We start from the raw sequence: 20,043 nt of genomic DNA on the forward strand, positions 1-20,043 counted from the left end.
GGCTGCCGTGCATCACCCAAGTGGGTGCTACATATTGGTGGTGGTTAGTGAGGTCCCCCCTTCACTTTAGGCGTCTTTGAGTGTTATTAATTATTATTATTATTCATGTTTAACCTCTGTTTTCCTTTTATTCCTAGTCTGTTTTACATAGTTTTGAATGATGACTATATGCTCTGTAAGGTGACCTTGGGTGTCTTGAAAGGCGCCTCTAAATTAAATGTATTATTATTATTATTACCAACATTAGCTTCTAGTTGCTACTAGTAGTGGAGCTAAGCAGTGTGCAGTGCATGTATACGCACATGGTTGAGGACGTCCCTCAGCATGACCAGTGGGTGTCCGCTCAGCATGGTGACCTCTATCAGGCGTGGCATCATCTCGTTGGCTTCACTCATGTCTAATGGCTCGACCACGGTCTCTACAAGAGGAAACATAGACCCTGGGTCACACACAGTGCTGTACATCCTACCCCCCCCCCCCCCCCCCCCCCGACCCTGGAGTAACAAGTAGCACACAGCCCCATTGGTCTATGGAGAGCAACACAACATTCATCACAACTGACTGGATACTTTGACACGCTGCTGAAGAGATAAGGATCACTGGGAGTTAGGGTTTGAATGATCAAATCCAGAACAGCTTCAAGGTGCTGAATGGAATATTGAAGAGCTATTATTTGAGTCATTTGTCAGCCCTGCGTCAGCTCTTAATAGGTAAACTGCCCTCCGAGAATATACGTTTTGAGGTGATAGCGACTGCATCCCCATTTCTGACCAATAAGGGCATCTCTTCCCTGATCTTACCCACAGAAGTAGAAGGAACATTTTCAATTCACAGGATATAGTACAACTAAACAATACTATAAGATTTAAAATAGTCTTTCCTTTCATATATTCAACCACACAGTGGTGTCGCTCACCCTTTGTGTTCCTGAGAAAGCAGAGCAGGCTGGAGGTCATGAACCTCTCTGGAACGCGGTCCACAGCGACATGGAGCTCCAGGTGGTAGACCACTTCGAGATCAGAGCTCTGGAGGAACACCCACACTCAGCAGTGCTCAGAATATCATACAAGGTTAAGAATGATTAATGTGAATGTTATTCTATCGTGGGGTAAGAATTACGGTATAAATAACAAAAACTCAACATTGTGAGGGCTTCAAGAACTACAATTTCCTCAATAACCAGGTGAAGAGGGGATGTGCTCACAGTGGAAGGAGGTCCATCTTCTTCATCCAACTCATCTGCCTCCTTGGTGGGATTCCCAGAGTCCTTCTGGCTGTGGTCTGAAACACCGACAGGGGTGAGGAACTCATTCAAAGTCCAACCGTACTAGTATTGGTATAGCAAGCCTAGTATTATTGTGTATTTAGCAGGTCCAAAAGCTGAAATCCAGCCTTAGACAAGCTAATGATGCTTTGTTTTGTTCTGAATGTAGTGACCTTTTCACTACTAGGGCGGACACTCAAACGCATTGTTCTGTGGTAGGAGGGACAATGTACGCTATGTTCATCTGTATTATTACACATAAAATAAATTTTACTACAATCAATTAATTTGTCAAACAAATAAGTGTCTAATATATGAATAACGAGGCTAATAAAGGAGTAAAGGTCAGTGGGACAGTGAACCGTCATGGTACCAGGGCAGGACTGCCACCTACCGGCCGGGACGGGGACCTCTACATGGACCTCCTCCTCCCGGACCCCTCTTACGAAGAGGAGCGCTGAGGCCGTCTCCTCCTCGGTAACGCTGTTCAGAAAGGCGATTATTCTCTGCTCATCTTCTCCATCGCCTCGACTCAGCAAGTCTTCAAAGCAGTCAGGACTTGGTAACTGGAAGTAGGAGAAGACCCGGTCCCGGATCCACTCGACCCTTACATCGTAATGAACCATGTTTATCTAGTTCCAGTTGTTAATTAAACCGTGCATTTCGCTGTTTGACCAATTTTCTTAATCGGTCGTCAATAAACGTACACTTAATCTATCCAATGTAAAATGCTACGCTACCTTCTACAAAGACGGGATACGAACAAACAATTCGGCGTCGACTCAGCTGTTGCTATGACAACATGTAACTTCCCCGACTTCCATGCTGAGAGAGGGTCATGACTTGTGCGTTATCCCGGTCTACCGCTGGACGAGGACGCTCAGGATTACGAGTTTATTAAGTTTAGACGTTCCTTTATACTTTTTATTCAAACCATTTTATAGTTCTACCCTAGATGGGCTAGTAACTAATCACAACAAAAAGGAGGAAGAAAGAGTTTGGACAGTTATGATAAAATACATGTATTTGTCAGTCAACAAAAAAAAATTAAAAGAATAAGATCAAAGGAAACCAGGGAATGTTTTGATACAAATAAGGACATTTGCACATACATGCATACATTCAGACCGGGCATTTCAGATCAATTTAATTTAATCACTTTAATTGAAGGTCTTATCTAATAAGAGGAATAAGAAAAAACTATAGGCAAATATTGAATAAATCAAAGAAAAAGAAGATGTCACAGTGTTACCAGTTTTAAACCATGTCCCTTGAAAATAAGATGTAACTTAAATGAAAGCTTATTGTATGATGTTCACATACCCCATCATTTAACGAAGTAAAGTGATGAAAACACAAAGAAAAACCTTACCTTGGGACAATTATTCATAGTACAAAAAATCATCAGCATTGTTTCACAATCATGAAACAATTCTGTAATCTGTCTGAAGACAGCTTCGACCCACACCTTTAAAATGAAGGCTTACAAAACCTCAAACGCAATTTGTGACCCATTAATTTGGGACAGCCATAAATAATAACTTTATTACACAATGACTGATAATAGGCAAAGCTACCCCCTTTCCCCCCGAACCAAAGCTCAACTGTAGGTATAGGCAACAATGTGAAGATTTAAATAACATCTTGGGGAATGGGGGAGAAATACACACGCGTTGATGCACTGCTTAAAAATATATATCCTATTTTAAAAATGTCTACAAAGTCTATATCTCTCATCACATTTGTGTGTCAAAACTTCAATAATGAAACGTGATTAATCCTTTGGACAATACAAAGGGAAAATGGCGGTCATTTGGTGGAACTTCTATAAGGCTGTCGGTGCTTCAAATATCTGAACCTGTAACCTAAAACAGACTTTTATCCATCCCAGAGTGACTTTTAAATACATTACCACAGCGGAGGGCACACATTTCAATTGTAAGTAAATAATCTTCCCAATGCATTTAGCCTTATATGGAGTTCATAAAATACATTTGTTAAATGTGAAAACTATAAACAAAACAATTCACTCGGTTCAACATTGCTTATAGGGTGTTAAGCTCAACCTTGCTGGCACAAAATGGCATCTCCCTCCCCTGCCCTTAGAGGAAACCATCCAAAAGAGCTTCTCCCTTCCCTGCCCTTAGGGGAAACCATCATGGTCGAAGCTGGAGGCCAGGAGTGCGAAGGAGAATGGAGAAAACTTGATTCCGTTCCCGCTGTAAAATTTATTCTGAAACTCCACCCTGTGGATAGAAGAGATTTTTGCTTGTTATGCTACCATTATGTATGTTCAGTATGGCCCTCATTGGACCCCTAATCATCCCTGGAAGGGGCAAGGAAGAGACCCTGGGAAGGGACACGGAGCTTCTCGCTCTCGTTCCTTCCCACCGTCTCATCCTTGATAATGAGCAGTAGGCCTGCCGTGATGAAGCCCCTTTTCACCAATTGGAAGTATACAAACATCTAGTAATCTTCTCAACCGCCAGTCAGCATCTCCCCTTCATGACTTTTCCTAAAACAATCTTGTTTAGATGAGTCTGTTCTTAAAATACAGAAATGATATTTCAAGCATTTTGGTGACTTTCTAGGCTGTAAACATGATCTGCTGTAGCTGCACAATGCAGTTCACCTTCCCTCCAGCAAGGCGTCACCAAGGTGCAGGTTTACTTTGAGACTAATGTTATCTATAGCAAAATAAACTATTACTTGTTTGAAGGAATTGCATTTGGACCAAAATAACAAATATTATTATGAAGTATGTATTATAGAATATTAATTTTCCTCAAGGTAGCTATTCCCAGTGTGGTACATTCATCTGACAGACTAACCACAATATTCCTTCCAGAACTAATGTATAAATATATATAAACAAGCTCGGGTTAGGGGGCTTTTAATGTGTAGGTCTAATGACCGTACTAATGAAATGGACTTTGAATATCTGAATACCTGCAGCTGCCCTGGCTGAGCGTGCCGCCAGCAGTGTTCATTAGACTTACCAGTGCAGACGGAGGGCATGGAGGAAGGCAGAGAGACCCTCCATCACCAGCAGGATGGAGACGGTGAGTACAGCAAACAGGCCAAAGACCGGCACCAGGAAGAGGACCCCCAGGCTGGTGTCCACACGCAGGCCCAAGTGCATCACCATACGCCAGAGGACCTCTGAAAGCTCTGTTACAGCAGACCAAACACAGGTATGAGACGCTAGGACACCAAAGAGCGCTTACTGGTAAGATGGCTGCTTGTAAAAAAATCACTTTCCAACCCCCCTACACAGCTCTCCTTCAGAGGAAAGGTCCTTCACGACCCCAGTTTAAATGTTGACAATGTATGACACTTTTCTCAGCCTCTCTCAAAAGGTCCGCCGGTTCAGAGTTTAGGGAGGTTGGTGAGCCGTTGACATCAATTCCAAGAGTCTTTAGCAGCTCTCATAGATTAGCTTTGTTCCCTCCAAGTCAGCAAATATGAACATCCCCGTCTCTGTGGTTCCATTCATTAACAATCACCCCCTCCCACACCTACCCTCGAGACTCATTGTAGAGTGGAGTTCAGAATGATCCCACGGCCTATAACTCAGCCCCCGTTGACGCTCCTCCGTCTCAGTCTGTGAGCATGCGCAGTGGCGTGTAAACACAGAATCTAAATATGTGGATTCGTTCTATTGTGGGCACTATTGGAGAAACGACCAAGCTAGGGCGATTCGTGTGTGCTAACTGGTGTTGAAGAAAAATAACAAAGTTACAGCTCATGTAGAATAGAAGGCTGTCAACGGCTCCTCAAACGCCCCCGTTTCAGAACGCATGTACACTGCGAGAGGGGGGAGGCTGGAACCAAAACACGGCTGATTACATCTCGAGATAGACAATTTCACCAATTACCCTGGGCTCTTCTGACACACACACACACACACAAAAAATGCATTTTAACACAAGATGCTCCCTGTGTGCAGACGTACGTGCGTGGGCCAGGCTCAGCGCCCACAGCCTCAGGTAGGAGGCCGTGTTGGAGACGCAGCCCAGGCAGTACTCTATAGTGTGGATGCCCTGGTGCAGGAACTCATCTCCAAAGTTAATCTGTCACCGCAAACAAAAACACAACCAGGCCAGTTACTCAGGAAACTCACAAAGTAAGACCCATGAAACTTCAATACAAGTCTTCTGAAGAGCCTACTTGGTGCGTTTAAGCCTTTTAATTCTATCTCCTGGGTTCTGACCTGCTCCTTCTGGTGCTCCCGGCTGGTGGAGGCGTCGCTGTGTCCGCTGCCTTCCTCCATGTCTTGAGCGTGCATCAGAGAGAGCTCCTCCTCACTGCCACGCCGCACTCGCTCATAGCCCTGAGAAAGTGGGAGAGAGACACCAGAGAGGTGAAGAGAAACACCAAAGAGGGAGAGAGAGAGACAGCAGAGAGGGGAGATTGGAGACATTAGTCCCGTGAGTCTGGGGAATCCAGGTTCAATGCATGTCCACCGTGAGCACCACTGGGCAGGGTTAGGGTTAGGCCTCTCACCCGGTACATCCCCAGGCGCTGGCTTCCGTTGTGGAGCCAGTAAAGGTAGAGCGGTTTCCCCAGCAGCAGGACGGGCACAGAGAGCAGCGCGATGACCAGCAGGAACCCCTGTACCCCGACCTGGGGGACACAAAACATGACCCTCATCAAGCAGCCATCTGCACTGTAGATGGGATCGACTTGAAGTATATTACAACTAATATGTCAACTACTGAAAGACCCCATAGAAAAGAAAATGGCAATTCTCTTTCGATCTATCTCTTAATAGACACATACATTGTGCCAGTGAAAGTGCCAGTGAACCCTAATCTTGTTTTAGGTTCACTGTTGTTTTTCATTCATTGACTTCTATGATTTGGGACATATTAATCCAGATATAAAATGATACAGAAAGACGGAAAAATTGGGCGTTTGGCTTTTAGTCTCCTCCAGCCAGAAGAACGCTCTGCTCTGAGCGATTGGTGATGGGTGATGTGTGGAGTTGGGTGGAGTGCCATCCTGGCAGCGGGTGATGGATGCTTGTGTCCATGGCGACCATGTGACCTGGTACCTGTCCCGGGTAGAGGAGCTGGTTGCCGCTGCTCTGCATCAGGAACATGTTGATGAAGTGGATGAGGATGCTGGGAGCTGTTTTGGACTCGGCGGCGGAGAAGGCCAGCCACTTGTATACCACCATGAAGACCAGGTAGCCGAAAAGGCACCACATGAAGAGCAGCTCCGGCAGGAAGACCAGGTACAGGTTGGACTTCTTCCTGAAGTGGCTGGGGAGACGCAGGTGGACATGGTGGAATAGAGCAGGAAGGGGAACACTGTTAAGAGGGCCAACCTCTCCCAGAACACTACCTACTCCAACTACATGCACCATGGACCAGCAAACCGTGAGCCAACAGACATTCAAATCGCCCAAGACTACTCCATCTAAAACCCTCTTGGTGACAACGAGGAACCCTAACGACGGAGGAACCCAGACTTACAGGTGGTTGTAGACGCTGAGGACCACTCCGAAGCTCATGTGGACGATTCCCAGAATCACGGACATCTTCATCTTGTAGGAGTTCAGGAATGTCAGTCGATTGTTGGCCAGGTTCCAGATCTGCATGGTTAACAGATTATTATGGGTTATGATGTTCAATGTTATAATGTTTAACGTTTTATCAGGTCGAATGTTTTCTTGAATTGTTCTTGATAATGCACATTGGCATAAGGATAAGTATTCAACACTGGTTCAAAGAGGGAGTTTGCATTGTTCTGTAGGGTTGCCTAGAGGGACATTCTCCAGTGGTTTGTGGCCCAATAAAGAAAAGTTACTAACTGGGGAGGGGCTCGATCTTACACATGGCAACTTCAGCTAAATGTTACATATATGCATGGTACATGGCTTTTGCAAACAGTGACATCATTTTTGTAAACCGGTTGAAAGAATCCGTTGAATTCCAGTGTCTTGGTACAAGCAAGCAGCTATAAGTGAATATTCACTGGTTCTTCGCATCATTCCCCTTCGCATCAACTCACTGGATCGATTCCCAATGGGTAGGGCCCTTTGAAAACCCCTGTGATGTTGGGGTCAAGGATCAGGAAACGATTGGCAGCAATATCACTACCCCTAAACGAAAAACAAACACAAAGAAAGGGCAATGGACAAACATTTAGACCCATGTATGTACATCTGTTTTCCCACACCATTTATTTGGTTAAACACCACGCCCTGGTCATTAGGCGATGGCTGTATCCTCACTTCCACACGCCAGCCTCGAACATGGCCTTGACGCTCCAGCCCGAGCCAAACAGGTTGAGGGACTTAGAGAAGCAGTCGTTGTAGATGAGGCCGGTGTAGATGGAGAATAAGCCCATCAGCAGGATGATGTAGCGCCCCTCAAAGAAGGTGTTCCAGATCTACAAACACAAACATATACAATTAAAACCTTCCCATGAACTAAAGGGGAAAAGGCCGTTTGATGGATCACAAAGGAAATGAGGATATTATCAAAAATATTAATAAAAAAAAAAAAGAATAAAAACGATTGTCAAATCAATAAATGATTAACAGATGTTCATCAAAAACATCCTTTTGGGAGCATTAGGGTCCAGCAGTATGGGGAGCAGTTCATCTTAGGAGCGTGTCAGTGAGGATTAACTTCACACTAACGTTCATCTGACCACACAGAGCTAGAGATCAGGGCTTGGAAACCATCGATGGATTCAGGTGCAACGCTTGTTGCGTTTTGTTATTTTTGAGGCAACCAAGCGATATTAGCTATAGCTAGTGGGGATAACTACGCATTAATGCGTGATTTATTATTGATACATTATAATCATTGATGGTTTTATAAGGCTTTTAGAGAAGGGCCTGTGAGGACATCACCTCGTTCCTGGTGTTCTTCAGCTTGCGGTTGTTCTCGTACAGGACCATCCAGAAGGCGAACACGGCCATGATCAGCCCATGGCCCAGGTCGCCGAACATCACCGCAAACAGGAAGGGGAAGGTGATGATGGTGAAGGGAGCTGAGGATCCAAGAACATCACACCCACCACTCATGACCAGGCTGCACCACCGGTAGGCCCAGTGGTGCAGCCTGGATGACCACAGCTCTCACTCTCAATGTCTCCCTCACAGAATCCAAGGAGAGACATCAATAACTAAAGCTTTCCAAAGCCCAGTAGGATGTGGAGCCAACCATGAGAAGGAAGGCTGGGGGGGGTGCAATGATTCAATAATAAAAATAACACATTTTAAAAACACCCCTCCACTGTTTCTAACCTCCACATCCTACCTCGGCCACATGCACGCAATACTTTCTCATCCTCATATTGCCCCCACAGGACCTCCTACCTGGGTTCACTTCTCTGTACGTGCCCACTCCATACGCGTCCACGATGTTCTGGAAGCCAGAGGTGAACTTGTTGGTCTTGATGAGGGTGGGCGGCGTGTCGTTGCTCGGGATACGGTTGACAAAGGAAGGCAATGTCGCTCCGCTTTTCCTCTGCAATGACAAATGATACCAACTTTAGAATGAGCTTAAACGGCAACACTAGGCATGCTAAAGTTAGTGGACAGAACTACAACTATTACTGCATACTGCCAGGGAGACGGATTTCCGAAACCCCCTTTGTTTATAGGCCCTGCTGGAGAGAACTGCTCACAGTGAGACCAGCCCCGCAGGAGAGACGAGCTCACAGTGAGACCAGCCCCGCTGGAGAGACGAGCTCACAGTGAGACCAGCCCCGCAGGAGAGACGAGCTCACAGTGAGACCAGCCCCGCTGGAGAGACGAGCTCGAAGTGAGACCAGCCCCGCTGGAGAGACGAGCTCACGGTGAGACCAGCCCCGCTGGAGAGACGAGCTCACAGTGAGACCAGCCCCGCTGGAGAGACGTGCTCACAGTGAGACCAGCCCCGCTGGAGAGACGTGCTCACAGTGAGGCCGCGGACCAGAACGCACATTTTATAATAAATGGGTTAAGGAGCACCAGCACTGCAACAACGGTTTAACCGGTTATTGATTTACCAAACCTCTTCTCAGCAGTCTGGTAAATTAACGACGAGCGGTCGCAATTGAGCAACAAATTTACTGAATAGAGACCCTTCATTCAAGAAGATCGCATTTACAAATACACCAAACAAGAAGCCTTATAAGAGGGCAGGATAGGACCGATAGGAGCAAGCCCTTCCTAGACGGGAGAAGAAGCTCCCCAGGAAGTGACACCTCACCAAAGCAAGAGAAGCACAAATAGGTACTTTATAAAACAATTGATAAAAACCAAGATGGAAGATAGATATGTCGAAGGTATCTGCCATGAAGCATCGACTCCTCAAGAGACGGCTTCAGGAGCTGTTTCGGTATGTTTCATAAACCCCTCACACATCCAGTAACACTGGTGTGTGTGTGTCGTGAGGATGAGACAACACTCATACTGAGACCAATACCAGGGCTACAGACGTACCGAGCCCTCCTCCAGCGCCTGGCGCACGGCGCCCAGGTCGCCAACGGGACACCACACCTCCGAGATCAGACACTTGTTGGTGACGTCCAGGCTGCATAGGTTGAGGACGTAGTAGATGGCCTTCATCTTCTTCACCTCGATGTACCACGTGTAGACCGACTCAGACGCCTTCTTCAGCACCTGCCGCAGGTAGTCGTCCGTCCTCAGCAGGACCTGGGACCACAGCACACTACACATTAAAGACCTGTGGACCAGATGCTCATGCAGACATTTGTTCTGAATATCACTATATAGCCGACCTAATGCAGAAACAATTTGCAGAAAGACGTGTCTAATAGAACACATGGTAAGATCGTTACATTGTAACGCAGACTACAAGGACAGACCCTCATTAAAGAAAGAAAAAAAAAAAGAAAAGAAAGAAAGAATTCAGAGGAGCATGAGGGAGGTCATTCTGAACTAGCTTCCAGCCGTGGTCTCGTGTAGATCATGTGCTTCTCATGATGAATGAAACTCGGATTCAACGATAAACGGGATAGAACAAAAGTACTATAAGGAAAAGGGTGAATCTAGAGGAATCTGGAGAAGGGGCACGAACCAACAGTTGAATCTACTTAACAATGTGTCGTTCTGTTGAAACTTATAGATTTATTTTCTTTACTTAGAAAACTAACTAGCAGTATTTTAAATATTGATGTTTTTCCTCGGCTGATCACTTGGCCTATAGACACACCTTGATTTGAGCCGCGACCAAAAGGTCTTATGAAAGAAAACCTTGGCTGGTTAAAGAATGCAACGGTTTAGCTGAAATGGGGTGCATCTCCTGGTTACCAAGGAGGTACCATAGCAACCAGAGGCTGTACCGTGTTCAGGTCCTGGATGCGGGTCCCAAGCCCCTCCACTACATCCGTCCTCTCCTCCCTGCTGCTAGGGTACGGGTACAGGTGGCAGTGGTAGCTGGTGGCGGAGACACACGTGTTCATAAAGAAGAGAGAGAAAGAGATACAAAGACACACATGTTCCTAAGAGAGAGACACACATGTTCATAAAGAGAGAGACAGATATACAAAGACACACATGTTCCTAAGAGAGAGACACACATGTTCATAAAGAAGAGTGAAAGAGAGAGACACACATGTTCATAAAGAGAGAGACAGATATACAAAGACACACATGTTCCTAAGAGAGACACACATGTTCATAAAGAAGAGTGAAAGAGACACACATGTTCATAAAGAGAGAGAAAGAGATACAAAGACACATGTTCCTAAGAGAGACAGACATGTTCATAAAGAGAGAGAAGGAGATACAAAGACACACATGTTCCTAAGAGAGAGACACACATGTTCATAAAGAGTGAAAGAGAGACACACATGTTCATAAAGAGAGAGACAGATATACAAAGACACACATGTTCCTAAGAGAGACACACATGTTCATAAAGAAGAGTGAAAGAGACACACATGTTCATAAAGAGAGAGAAAGAGATACAAAGACACATGTTCCTAAGAGAGACAGACATGTTCATAAAGAGAGAGAAGGAGATACAAAGACACACATGTTCCTAAGAGAGAGACACACATGTTCATAAAGAAGAGAGAACCATAAGAGACACATGTTCATAAAGGAGAGACACACACACGCTCATAAAAAGGAGAGACACACACATGTTAAAAAAGAGAGAACCACAAGTGACACATGTTCAGAAAGGAGAAAGTGACACACATGTTCAGAAAGGAGAGAGTGACACACATGTTCAGAAAGGAGAGAGAGAGGTAACCACAAGAGATACAAAAGTTCATAAAGGAGAGAGAGAGACCACTCGTAGCTCGAAACCATTACCAGTCACAGATCTTCTTGACCTTCTGCCCGATGAGCTCTCCCCAGTAGGATATCAGAAACACCACACTCTTGGTTGGCTCGCCCTTGGGATTAATCCAACAGGAGGGGGATAGTCAGTACAGAGTTGTATCATTTATGACCACACTAAGCAAATGTAAGTGAGTTGAAAGATAAATAAATGCTAAAATAGGAAGAGATTTGCCTTCGAAAGTCCTTGAGCAAACATGAGAGGGGGGGGGGTGAGAGAACCATGTCTATCAAAAGATATTTCCCACTATCGTTACTTTACTTTATTGAAGTATTTAATGTCATTCTGACCCTGATTTACAGTCACCACACGTGCGCGACAGAAACCAACATGGAGGAGCGGGAAAAGTCTCTTAACAGTCTGACGCAGAACAAGAGTCAGGAGACGTGATCTTTGGAAAGAAAAGCAAATCTCAAACGAGTTGAGAGAGTCTTCAGAGTGCGGATATGTGGAACTCGTTGTGGACAGCCGGTGATTATGATGATGGCATCCGAGAGAGGGTTCAGCTTCTCAGTATAACGCTACGGTGTGTGTATGTATACCTCATCCCATGAAACATGACATATGACAGTCAAACCTTGTATCTGTCATCCAATGAAACACTGTTAATGTGTTACAGGAGACAACAACACAGAGACTGAGAGTGCCTGAGTTATTGAGTGGCAAATGAGTTAGAGAGTTACCGTGTCAGGGTCTTCCAGATACTCGTCAATCTCCGAGTAGCTGAGGATTGTGTAGCCCTTACAGACTCTCCACATCATCCGCTCAAAAGCTTCAATCTTCGGCCTCTGAATCAGTCCTGAAATAAATCTAGAATGCAGAAAAAGAAATAGCCATTTAAAAAAAAGATTAACAAATGAATTAATTCATTCATTAATTATAATGACAAATGGGTGAAATCGTTTATAAAAATAAATTTTAGTGTTTGATTGTTTATCTCAAATAATTAAAAAATAAAGTTTGGGTTATTAATAACTTTAATAGATAGTGTGTAGAATTGAGTGTCAAGAAAATAGTGTAAATAAGAAGCGCTTTTACAACGAGTCTTTACATCTACATAGGTAGTCTTCTTACATGGAGGATGGCAGTGAGCACCAAAGTGTTTCTAATGTTTTCATCAACAATGACATCATTTTGGAATACCTACTGTCATCTTTACAGGCGGTTCAAACGGTTCAAGCGGTTGCAGTCTGCATCCTTACCTGAATCCTACACAACTTTAACAGACCTATATTGTCCCATTGGACAGAATCTTCACAGTGGAACCAACCACCAGCGACAGCAGGTGATGATTGGCAGTTAGTTACCCTCTTCTCAACCTCACTCACCCAAGTTTCGCCCCCATCCTCTGCATGCCGGTGTAGTCCAGGGCAGCATCCCTCTCCAGGAAGGGGAACTCCTCGTACTGGGCCTGGGGGGGGTCCTGCTGGAACAATCACCAGAGGGGTGGACCAATCAGAAGAAGTAAGAGGCTGGTCAAGTATCTGGCTTTTCTTGCCAAGAATGCCACTCAAAAACTGAGAGGGGCAGAGTGGCGCCTTGTTCCCTGGTTTGTTACGGAGAGATTCAAGACGAAGTGGTGCTACTGACCTCACTGCCTCTCTGAGCAAAGTTCTTGGTGACGTGCAGCATGTGCGTGTACTCAGTCAGCTCTCGCAGGTTCTTCTGCAGCTTCTCTTTGTTTCTGGTGACCTCACTGAGCTCGGCCTCCAGCCTCTGCAGCTGCTCCTGAGACACACATAAACATACACACACAGTCACAAAGTGTAACCAGGAAAGCCATGTGTTGAATACAAAAGAGGAACCAAAATATGTAATAGAACGAAGTGGTTGAACAGATACAGAAGGACCCTAGTTTGAATCGCATAACAATATAATAGGAGTAATATCAGCCATTATATAAACAGTCATTATTATTGTGGTACATTTGAGTTATAACATGCAAGCCCCTCAAAAAGAATAACTCGTTACACATCCAAACCCCAACAACAAAGAGAGGGAGCTGCGGCCGGCGGCTGACCATGGTTGCCATGATGTGCTTGGGCAGCGGAGCCACAGGGTTCACGTCTCGGTCAGGCAGCGGGAGGTCAGCCTTCTTGATCTCCCTCAGGAGGAACCCTGAGAGTAGAATAAGAGAACCATATGAGAATAGAAGAATATAAGACTAGGCCGGCATGGTTACACTCATGCCGGCTACATTGAGCAGAGATGGTTCTATGTGGTTAGTGTGTTTCTTACCAAGAATCCTTTCCATTTCTTCACACCTTTTGATCTCATTGACGAATTTCCTCTGGAAGCAGTTGACACTGGGGTTGAGCTAAAACCACAGAAACGTTTAGCATTCAATTTAAAAGTCGCAGGTACAGTTGGATTAACATGAAGGCATGAATCAACAAAATGCTTTCTAATAAGCAACTGTGAAGCATAAGCTTATTTAAGGGCACTCGACATTCAGTTTTCAGCTGTCCATCAGGGTTGAGAGAGGAGACCACTCACGTCCCTGAACTCCACCAGTCCGGTCTCTCCCAGCTCGCTGATGCAGTCGTAGGCCGAGCCGGCCTGGAGGAACAGCTGGGCCAGGCACATATCCTCGCTCCGGAACAAGGAGCCCATCTTCAAAGCTTCTAAACCTTTGCTTTCCTTTCGCACGAAGACTATCAAGCTAATGTTAGCATTAGAGCTAGCTGACTGCTTTCCGTTAGCCCAAGTGACCAAGAAAACCTTCTTCGTTCACCTCGTTCATCCTATTTCTGTTTCCTCCGGACCGAGACTAACGAAGTACGGCAGGTCAACAGCTGACCGTTCAGAAGAACAAACTAACTTACTGCTTCTGAAGTTACTACTTGAGCTTAGCTGCTGGATTATCTGTCTCAGTGCACCCAGGAGGTCAAAGATTAATCAGTAGACACCGAGTCGAGTGTAACCCCAGCAGGTGGGTTTCATAGTCCGAAAGGTAAACTTATATTTCCTTCAAAAAGGCACATCGCTTGTTTCTGGAGACAACTATCCACGTCACGGGAACCGGAAGACCGCTCGGTGACAGGGAAGGGGTTGGCCAATAAGAACCGACCATTTGAGTCTGCGCAGATGACACTTTAACGCTATTGCAGTCCATCGGGTCATTCTTTACTTTATCATGAACGTACAGTATAAGAAGTGTAGACAAATAAAACGTTCCAAACTATTGTCATTCTTTTGTAAATAATTCATGTTTATTATGGATCGGGTGTGACTTTTAGTAATGAATGTGTGATCAATAATCATAATCATATTCCATTATTTTATGAGACAGGATAACTTGTCTCATGCGGTTACAATGAGGAGGTATTCCACGCCTGTCTAATCTGTTTCCATGGAGTTCCAAGAACTGAGGCAACGATGAAGAAGAAAACCAAGATGAGGCCTTTTGCCAATGACTGTGAATATGGCTCACCTGAAACAGAAAAATCAAAAATCAGTGATAGTTTTACCATGTCCTTATATATACCTATGCATAGGTTTCGGGTTGAGGGCTCAGCTAGCCCACACCTAATAGGTCCATGGCACACGCAGACACCCTTACATTCAGAATTACTTTCAGTAAAAAGTGTAATTAAATGAATAATAATTACCTGTGTAATATCTGGTCAAAGGAAATGCAAGTTCTGGCCAGCATACATCATTCCTGTCACAGTCATACTCTGTGAAGTTGACCTGGAACCTGGGGATGGACACAGCACGTCAGGATGATGTTGTTTTAGGTACTTCATAAGCACTTGATGTGTAATGATGGAGCACCTGGTTTTGGGGGGCCCTGAGTTAACAAGGACGTCTGTAAAGGTGACCGAGGAGGAGACAGGAAACAGTTGTGTCTCCATTGGATCCAAACAGGAAGAAGGGTCTCCTCCTCCACACTCCAACCTCCAACTGGACATTTTGTAACTGAAAAATAAACAAGGAAAGAAGTGAAGAATAATTTTTATTACTTATTTGGTTACATATTTGAGCTAAAAATATATATTTTTGTCCTTCTTGAGCAATGTCATCCTTTGCAACATTGGTTGCGATAGTGACTTACTGATAAGCCTCAATCTTCCAGTGAGATACATAAAGACTTTGTACCTGATGGTTAGGGCCTGTATCTCCCTCTGAGGCACGCCGCCCACCTCGCCTGTGACAGCGCTCCTGACGTGCACGTGTTGGTGCCACAGGACACCGGAGCACCACCCGTCTCCATCAGCGCTGCTCCCATTCACCAGCACGTCTGGAAACAGGAGGACATTCAAAGGGAACACATTGTTTTCGGACTTCGTGGAACACTTGACTGCTGTTCACCTGAGATCCCTGAGGAGCAAGGGGTCTACTCACAGCTTAACTTTAGCCAGTCTGCCATCCTTTGGAAATCGGGGTCCCCCGTTTTCGCCACGTGTGTCGCCATCACTAGGGAAGCTTGGAGAGAGGCGACCATCTCCCTAGACACAAGTAGGATCAAAAGTTGAAGACAAGTCAAATAAATGTCTGTCAAAAAATGTAAGTTGGAACTTCTAATTTCTGGAATAGAAATGTTTTGTGCACATACAGGGTTCGAGAAAACCGTTGAAGTGCAATCAAAAACATTAGTGTACAGAAAAATCGACGGGACCCAGCAGAAACAAACATCCGCTGTACACATAATAAACCAAATCCCACCAGTATCTTCCCTAAGAACACTAAACTTACCTCAGAACATCACACTGGGTCAAGTTATACTGGCTGACAGCCAGAAGGCATCCCGCTGTGGCGTTCACTCCAAACATAACCGGTCTCCTCTCAGCCGTAGAACAGACACCGTCACCAACTGAGGCAGGGAGATAGTGATCAAGGATTTCGACATTATGAACAATGCAACACGCAAACAACAGGTCAATCCTGCTTATTCACAAACACGAATAAAGATCAAGTGTTTATTACTAGGCTTTATAATCTAAAGTGCATTGACTAAAATGGTATCCGAGTTAAGATGCAGGCAAGTGTCTCTGTAATCATCCCTCACATATTGTTAATGAGAAACTTGTCCAAAAGGTTGCAGTGTATACAAAGTGTATTTTGTCCAATAATGGGAACACAAAATATTACCTGGTTGCCAAATATTTATTGAGCTCCTCTCTATGAATGTGGTGTTGCCCAAAGTATCCCCAAACCCGGCCAGCAGCGGCGCTCCCACCAGGTACCCTGAGGACAAGATACCAGGAAGATGTATACATCCCAGAAGGGAAACTTGTGACTAACCAGCATGTGCCAGGATTTCCCTTTTTTACAAACCTGGGTTTCCCGACTTCTTAGGTTGATCAGTAACATTCCCGCTCAGAAAGACAGAAGAATACCTTGCAGTCACCGCCACTGGGCAAAAGACAGGAGAGAAACAGTAGCAGTGGCAGACGTAGTTCAAAGTAGTCTGAATTTTTTTTTTTTCAGGCCCTTACCACTACTGTTCAGCACAATGGTTCCAACAGTACGCCTCAGTGTTATACTTGTGAGGCCATTTGCTTGCCAAAAGAATTGGTAATCCATGGCCAAGGTCACATTCTCACACACCTGTCCCTCATCTTCAGAGACAAAAACAGGTTCATTTGAAAAAAATATTCAAATTAGGAGTACTTTTTAGGATTTAAGGTTGACAATGACAAGATGCCTGCCAAACCTGTTGAATAGGGGGATTCAGAACTTGAAATGAATGGGCTTAAATCCACAGCGACTTCATCTAGGACATCAATCGTTATCACACCTAAAGCAGAAAGACAGAAAATCAACATTTCAAACTCCTATTCTGATATACCGGTAATACTATAATGTTGATGCATAATTTGAATAGGTAAATCCTCCAGATTGATTAGCGTTCATATATTATACCTCCTTGGCCGTCCTTGACTTGAACTCTTAAATCACTTGGAGACATTTGTAAAGGAGGTCCAATTGGACAGAATTTGATAAGAGTTGTACATTTGATGTTGAAGTTTTTCAAATAAGCTACAGGAGCAGTATTGGCACACTGCCCTGCAAAAAGTTCCTGCAAAGAATTAATCATGTTGGGTTTATTTAGTGCAAGTCCTGAGTGCTGAATCTATAATGAAGGTATATCACATTAACACTTAAGAACTGACCTGAGGGATGGTGAAGTATTGATCACTCATGGTGAAGATGGGACTTCCTTGCCGATATTCATCAGCAGGGAGGGGTGCTGACAGCACGGGCCTTTGGAAGGACGGGCTAGGCTTTGGTATGCTTAGTCAAACACAACAGATAGGCATGTTTAGACACAAAGAAACAGACAGGCCTTTAATACCGGTGTTTTAAAAGACACGTGCCTGACAGTCTGGGCCTCTTACAGAGTCTTTCCCTGGTAGAACAGACCCAGGTAGGGGTTGTTCTCCGGCGCCGACATGACACAGAGGAATGGAAACCAGTCCGGAGCGTTGGCGGTGGACTGGGCTGAACACTGGTAATCCGGGGCAGGAGACACCTGCCCACCGAAGGGCCCTTGAAGGCAGTGGCCTTCAAACAGCTTCAACACTTCCTCGGAGCAGTCCTGGTAGGGAACACCACAACCCAGGCAGACACAAGACGTATTAAGTTAATAATTCATTTTAATCCTGTCACCAAAACAAAAAGTCAAACTCAAGACTGGAGGCATTGCTCCTGAGGGGCTCTATATGGTTACTGTTTCAAACGGTAAGAGATAGAACCGTCCAATGAATGGACAAAATAATGGAAATACAGGGAGGGCAGAATGGTTGGATATAGAATACAACTAAAGATGTTTAAGAAATGGTGCTGAGTGTCAGGAGGGAACATTTGAAAGGGCACTACAGCTGACCTGGTCACAGCAGCAGCGTACGTTACACAGGCCTGACGTCAGATCACAGGGACAGGACCCCAGAGGCTGGTACACTTGGTTAGGAAGCACAGTTCTATTCTCTGAAAGAAATTGGTGAATTATCAGGTGATTATTAAATGGATCACGAAATCTCCAATTCAATTTGGATACGTTTCAATTAAACAGTCGATATGTTTACAGCACACACACTGTTGTTGAAAGTCAGAGAGTGAGAGAGTGAGAGAGTGAGAGAGTGAGTGAGTGAGTGAGTGAGTGAGTGAGTGAGTGAGTGAGTGAGTGAGTGAGTGAGAGAGTGAGAGAGTAAGTGAGTGAGAGTCACCTGATCCAGGGTTAGTGGGTGAAAATGTGGCGTATATCTGGGCCTGGATGTACATGGAGACTGGTGGGACTCCTTCCTGACAGGCAGACAGTTCGAGTGTCTCAAGAACACACAGAGGCTGTTGACAGCAGTCTGTGTCCGTCTCATTGTTCCCACACAACTGCAGACTTCGCTCAAGCTTCAGTTGGATTCGAACTGCTGTCTGCGAAATGGGTAAACAGGTACAAAAAGTAAAGCAGAGGACCATTTGCATCTCTGCTCAAGTAAACATGCTAAGAGAGATCTGTTTAGTTTAAATTACAAACATCTATGACATGTTTTCCATGAAATAATTTTAGTTAACAATATAATGTACTAATACAAGATAAACGACCAATTTATTAATACATACTTTTAATATCTTACCTTTCCAATTTGTTCCTTTGTGAGAAGCCATTGTGTAGGCTCTACAGTGCAAGATGGAGGAGGAAGGCTCCCTGCAGAGAATACACTGCTAAGTTATAACAACATCATAGGACTGTGATATCAAGCATGTGAATAATAGTTTGATTCAAATTAATAATTAGGAATATGTATATAACTGTTTTAATCATCACATTAAGTGATCATAATGTTCAGTCAATTCGTTTGTTACCACTTCTTGCAATTCCGTATTTGAAATGTGCATGATGCATGATTCGTTTTGTCTATGGTCTTCGTCCTAATTATTGTTGCATGGATAAAGTTCTGTTCCATTAAAACAGACCAACGATGTGAACTAACGCCATGCTTAGGCCCCAGGAGGAACAGAGCCCGTGCCGCAGAGGCAGAGCCGGGGCCGCCCGGGGCACCACGCCACAGTACCTGTGTTAGATGGAGATGTGTTTTTCAGAAACAGAAGTCGGTCCGACGCATTTCCGAGCAAATATATCGTCACGGAAGGTCCAGTTGCAACAGAGTAGGAGGGCTGAAAAACTGTTTAACATCATGTTGTATGTCAATAATATACAGTGTGAATATACAGGATACAATAAACAGTATCAATGTGATTAAGTTACACTAACATCAGTGGGTAACCTGTAAAGTAAAGCATACTACAACCTATCCCGATAATCGTGATTATACATTGACATCTTACCTATATCCCCCTCTGTATTTGATAGGGAATCCGATGAAAATAAAAATAAACATAAAATAAATGAAAATGTGATGGCCATTTGGGTATTATAAAGTGGCCATGTTTGTATATGGATTAGGATATCTTAGCAACCAAGCCTTAACCAATCAGCGCTCTGCAGAGCTCTTGCTCTCC

General features: G+C 44.5%; 3 protein-coding genes across 4 annotated transcripts in view; all 3 read right to left on the reverse strand.

Moving 5' to 3' along the window:
* Window positions 1-2,150, reverse strand: part of dnah10 (dynein axonemal heavy chain 10) — a 42,079-nt gene extending 39,929 nt beyond the window's left edge. The window contains exons 1-4 of the mRNA XM_060054769.1: window positions 1,659-2,150; window positions 1,205-1,281; window positions 917-1,025; window positions 303-418 (exon numbers count right to left, since the gene is read on the reverse strand). Coding sequence (XP_059910752.1) covers window positions 303-418; window positions 917-1,025; window positions 1,205-1,281; window positions 1,659-1,890 — 534 coding nt within the window. The 5' untranslated portion in view covers window positions 1,891-2,150. The remainder of the gene's footprint in view (window positions 1-302; window positions 419-916; window positions 1,026-1,204; window positions 1,282-1,658) is intronic.
* Window positions 2,151-2,268: 118 nt separating this feature from the next.
* atp6v0a2b (ATPase H+ transporting V0 subunit a2b) lies at window positions 2,269-14,641 on the reverse strand. Of its 2 annotated transcripts, none has more exons than XM_060054767.1 (20): window positions 14,077-14,641; window positions 13,819-13,897; window positions 13,601-13,698; window positions 13,171-13,308; window positions 12,909-13,003; window positions 12,264-12,390; window positions 11,553-11,635; window positions 10,574-10,667; window positions 9,711-9,923; window positions 8,601-8,751; window positions 8,133-8,272; window positions 7,506-7,663; window positions 7,283-7,373; window positions 6,745-6,863; window positions 6,321-6,531; window positions 5,771-5,890; window positions 5,478-5,597; window positions 5,220-5,337; window positions 4,264-4,435; window positions 2,269-3,510 (listed from the first exon to the last, which is right to left on the reverse strand). In XM_060054767.1, exons 1-20 carry the CDS (start codon window positions 14,191-14,193, stop codon window positions 3,408-3,410), a joined length of 2,547 nt encoding a protein of 848 aa, XP_059910750.1. In that variant the 5' UTR covers window positions 14,194-14,641; the 3' UTR covers window positions 2,269-3,407. The 2 variants fall into 2 exon arrangements, with proteins under 2 accessions (XP_059910750.1, XP_059910749.1); XM_060054766.1 differs by having other exon boundaries at window positions 12,909-13,006; window positions 14,077-14,625.
* Window positions 14,642-14,770: 129 nt separating this feature from the next.
* Window positions 14,771-20,030, reverse strand: tctn2 (tectonic family member 2). The gene is made up of 18 exons (XM_060054768.1): window positions 19,870-20,030; window positions 19,596-19,706; window positions 19,158-19,228; window positions 18,753-18,954; window positions 18,413-18,513; window positions 17,925-18,124; window positions 17,700-17,820; window positions 17,449-17,605; window positions 17,240-17,323; window positions 17,022-17,144; window positions 16,861-16,938; window positions 16,675-16,770; window positions 16,279-16,396; window positions 15,928-16,031; window positions 15,682-15,823; window positions 15,358-15,501; window positions 15,192-15,280; window positions 14,771-15,013 (listed from the first exon to the last, which is right to left on the reverse strand). Exons 1-18 carry the CDS (start codon window positions 19,946-19,948, stop codon window positions 14,892-14,894), a joined length of 2,142 nt encoding a protein of 713 aa, XP_059910751.1. The 5' UTR covers window positions 19,949-20,030; the 3' UTR covers window positions 14,771-14,891.
* Window positions 20,031-20,043: the final 13 nt, after the last annotated feature.

The sequence above is a fragment of the Gadus macrocephalus genome, chromosome 6 (genome assembly GCF_031168955.1).
Source record: "Gadus macrocephalus chromosome 6, ASM3116895v1".
NCBI classification, from domain to species: Eukaryota; Metazoa; Chordata; class Actinopteri; order Gadiformes; family Gadidae; genus Gadus; species Gadus macrocephalus.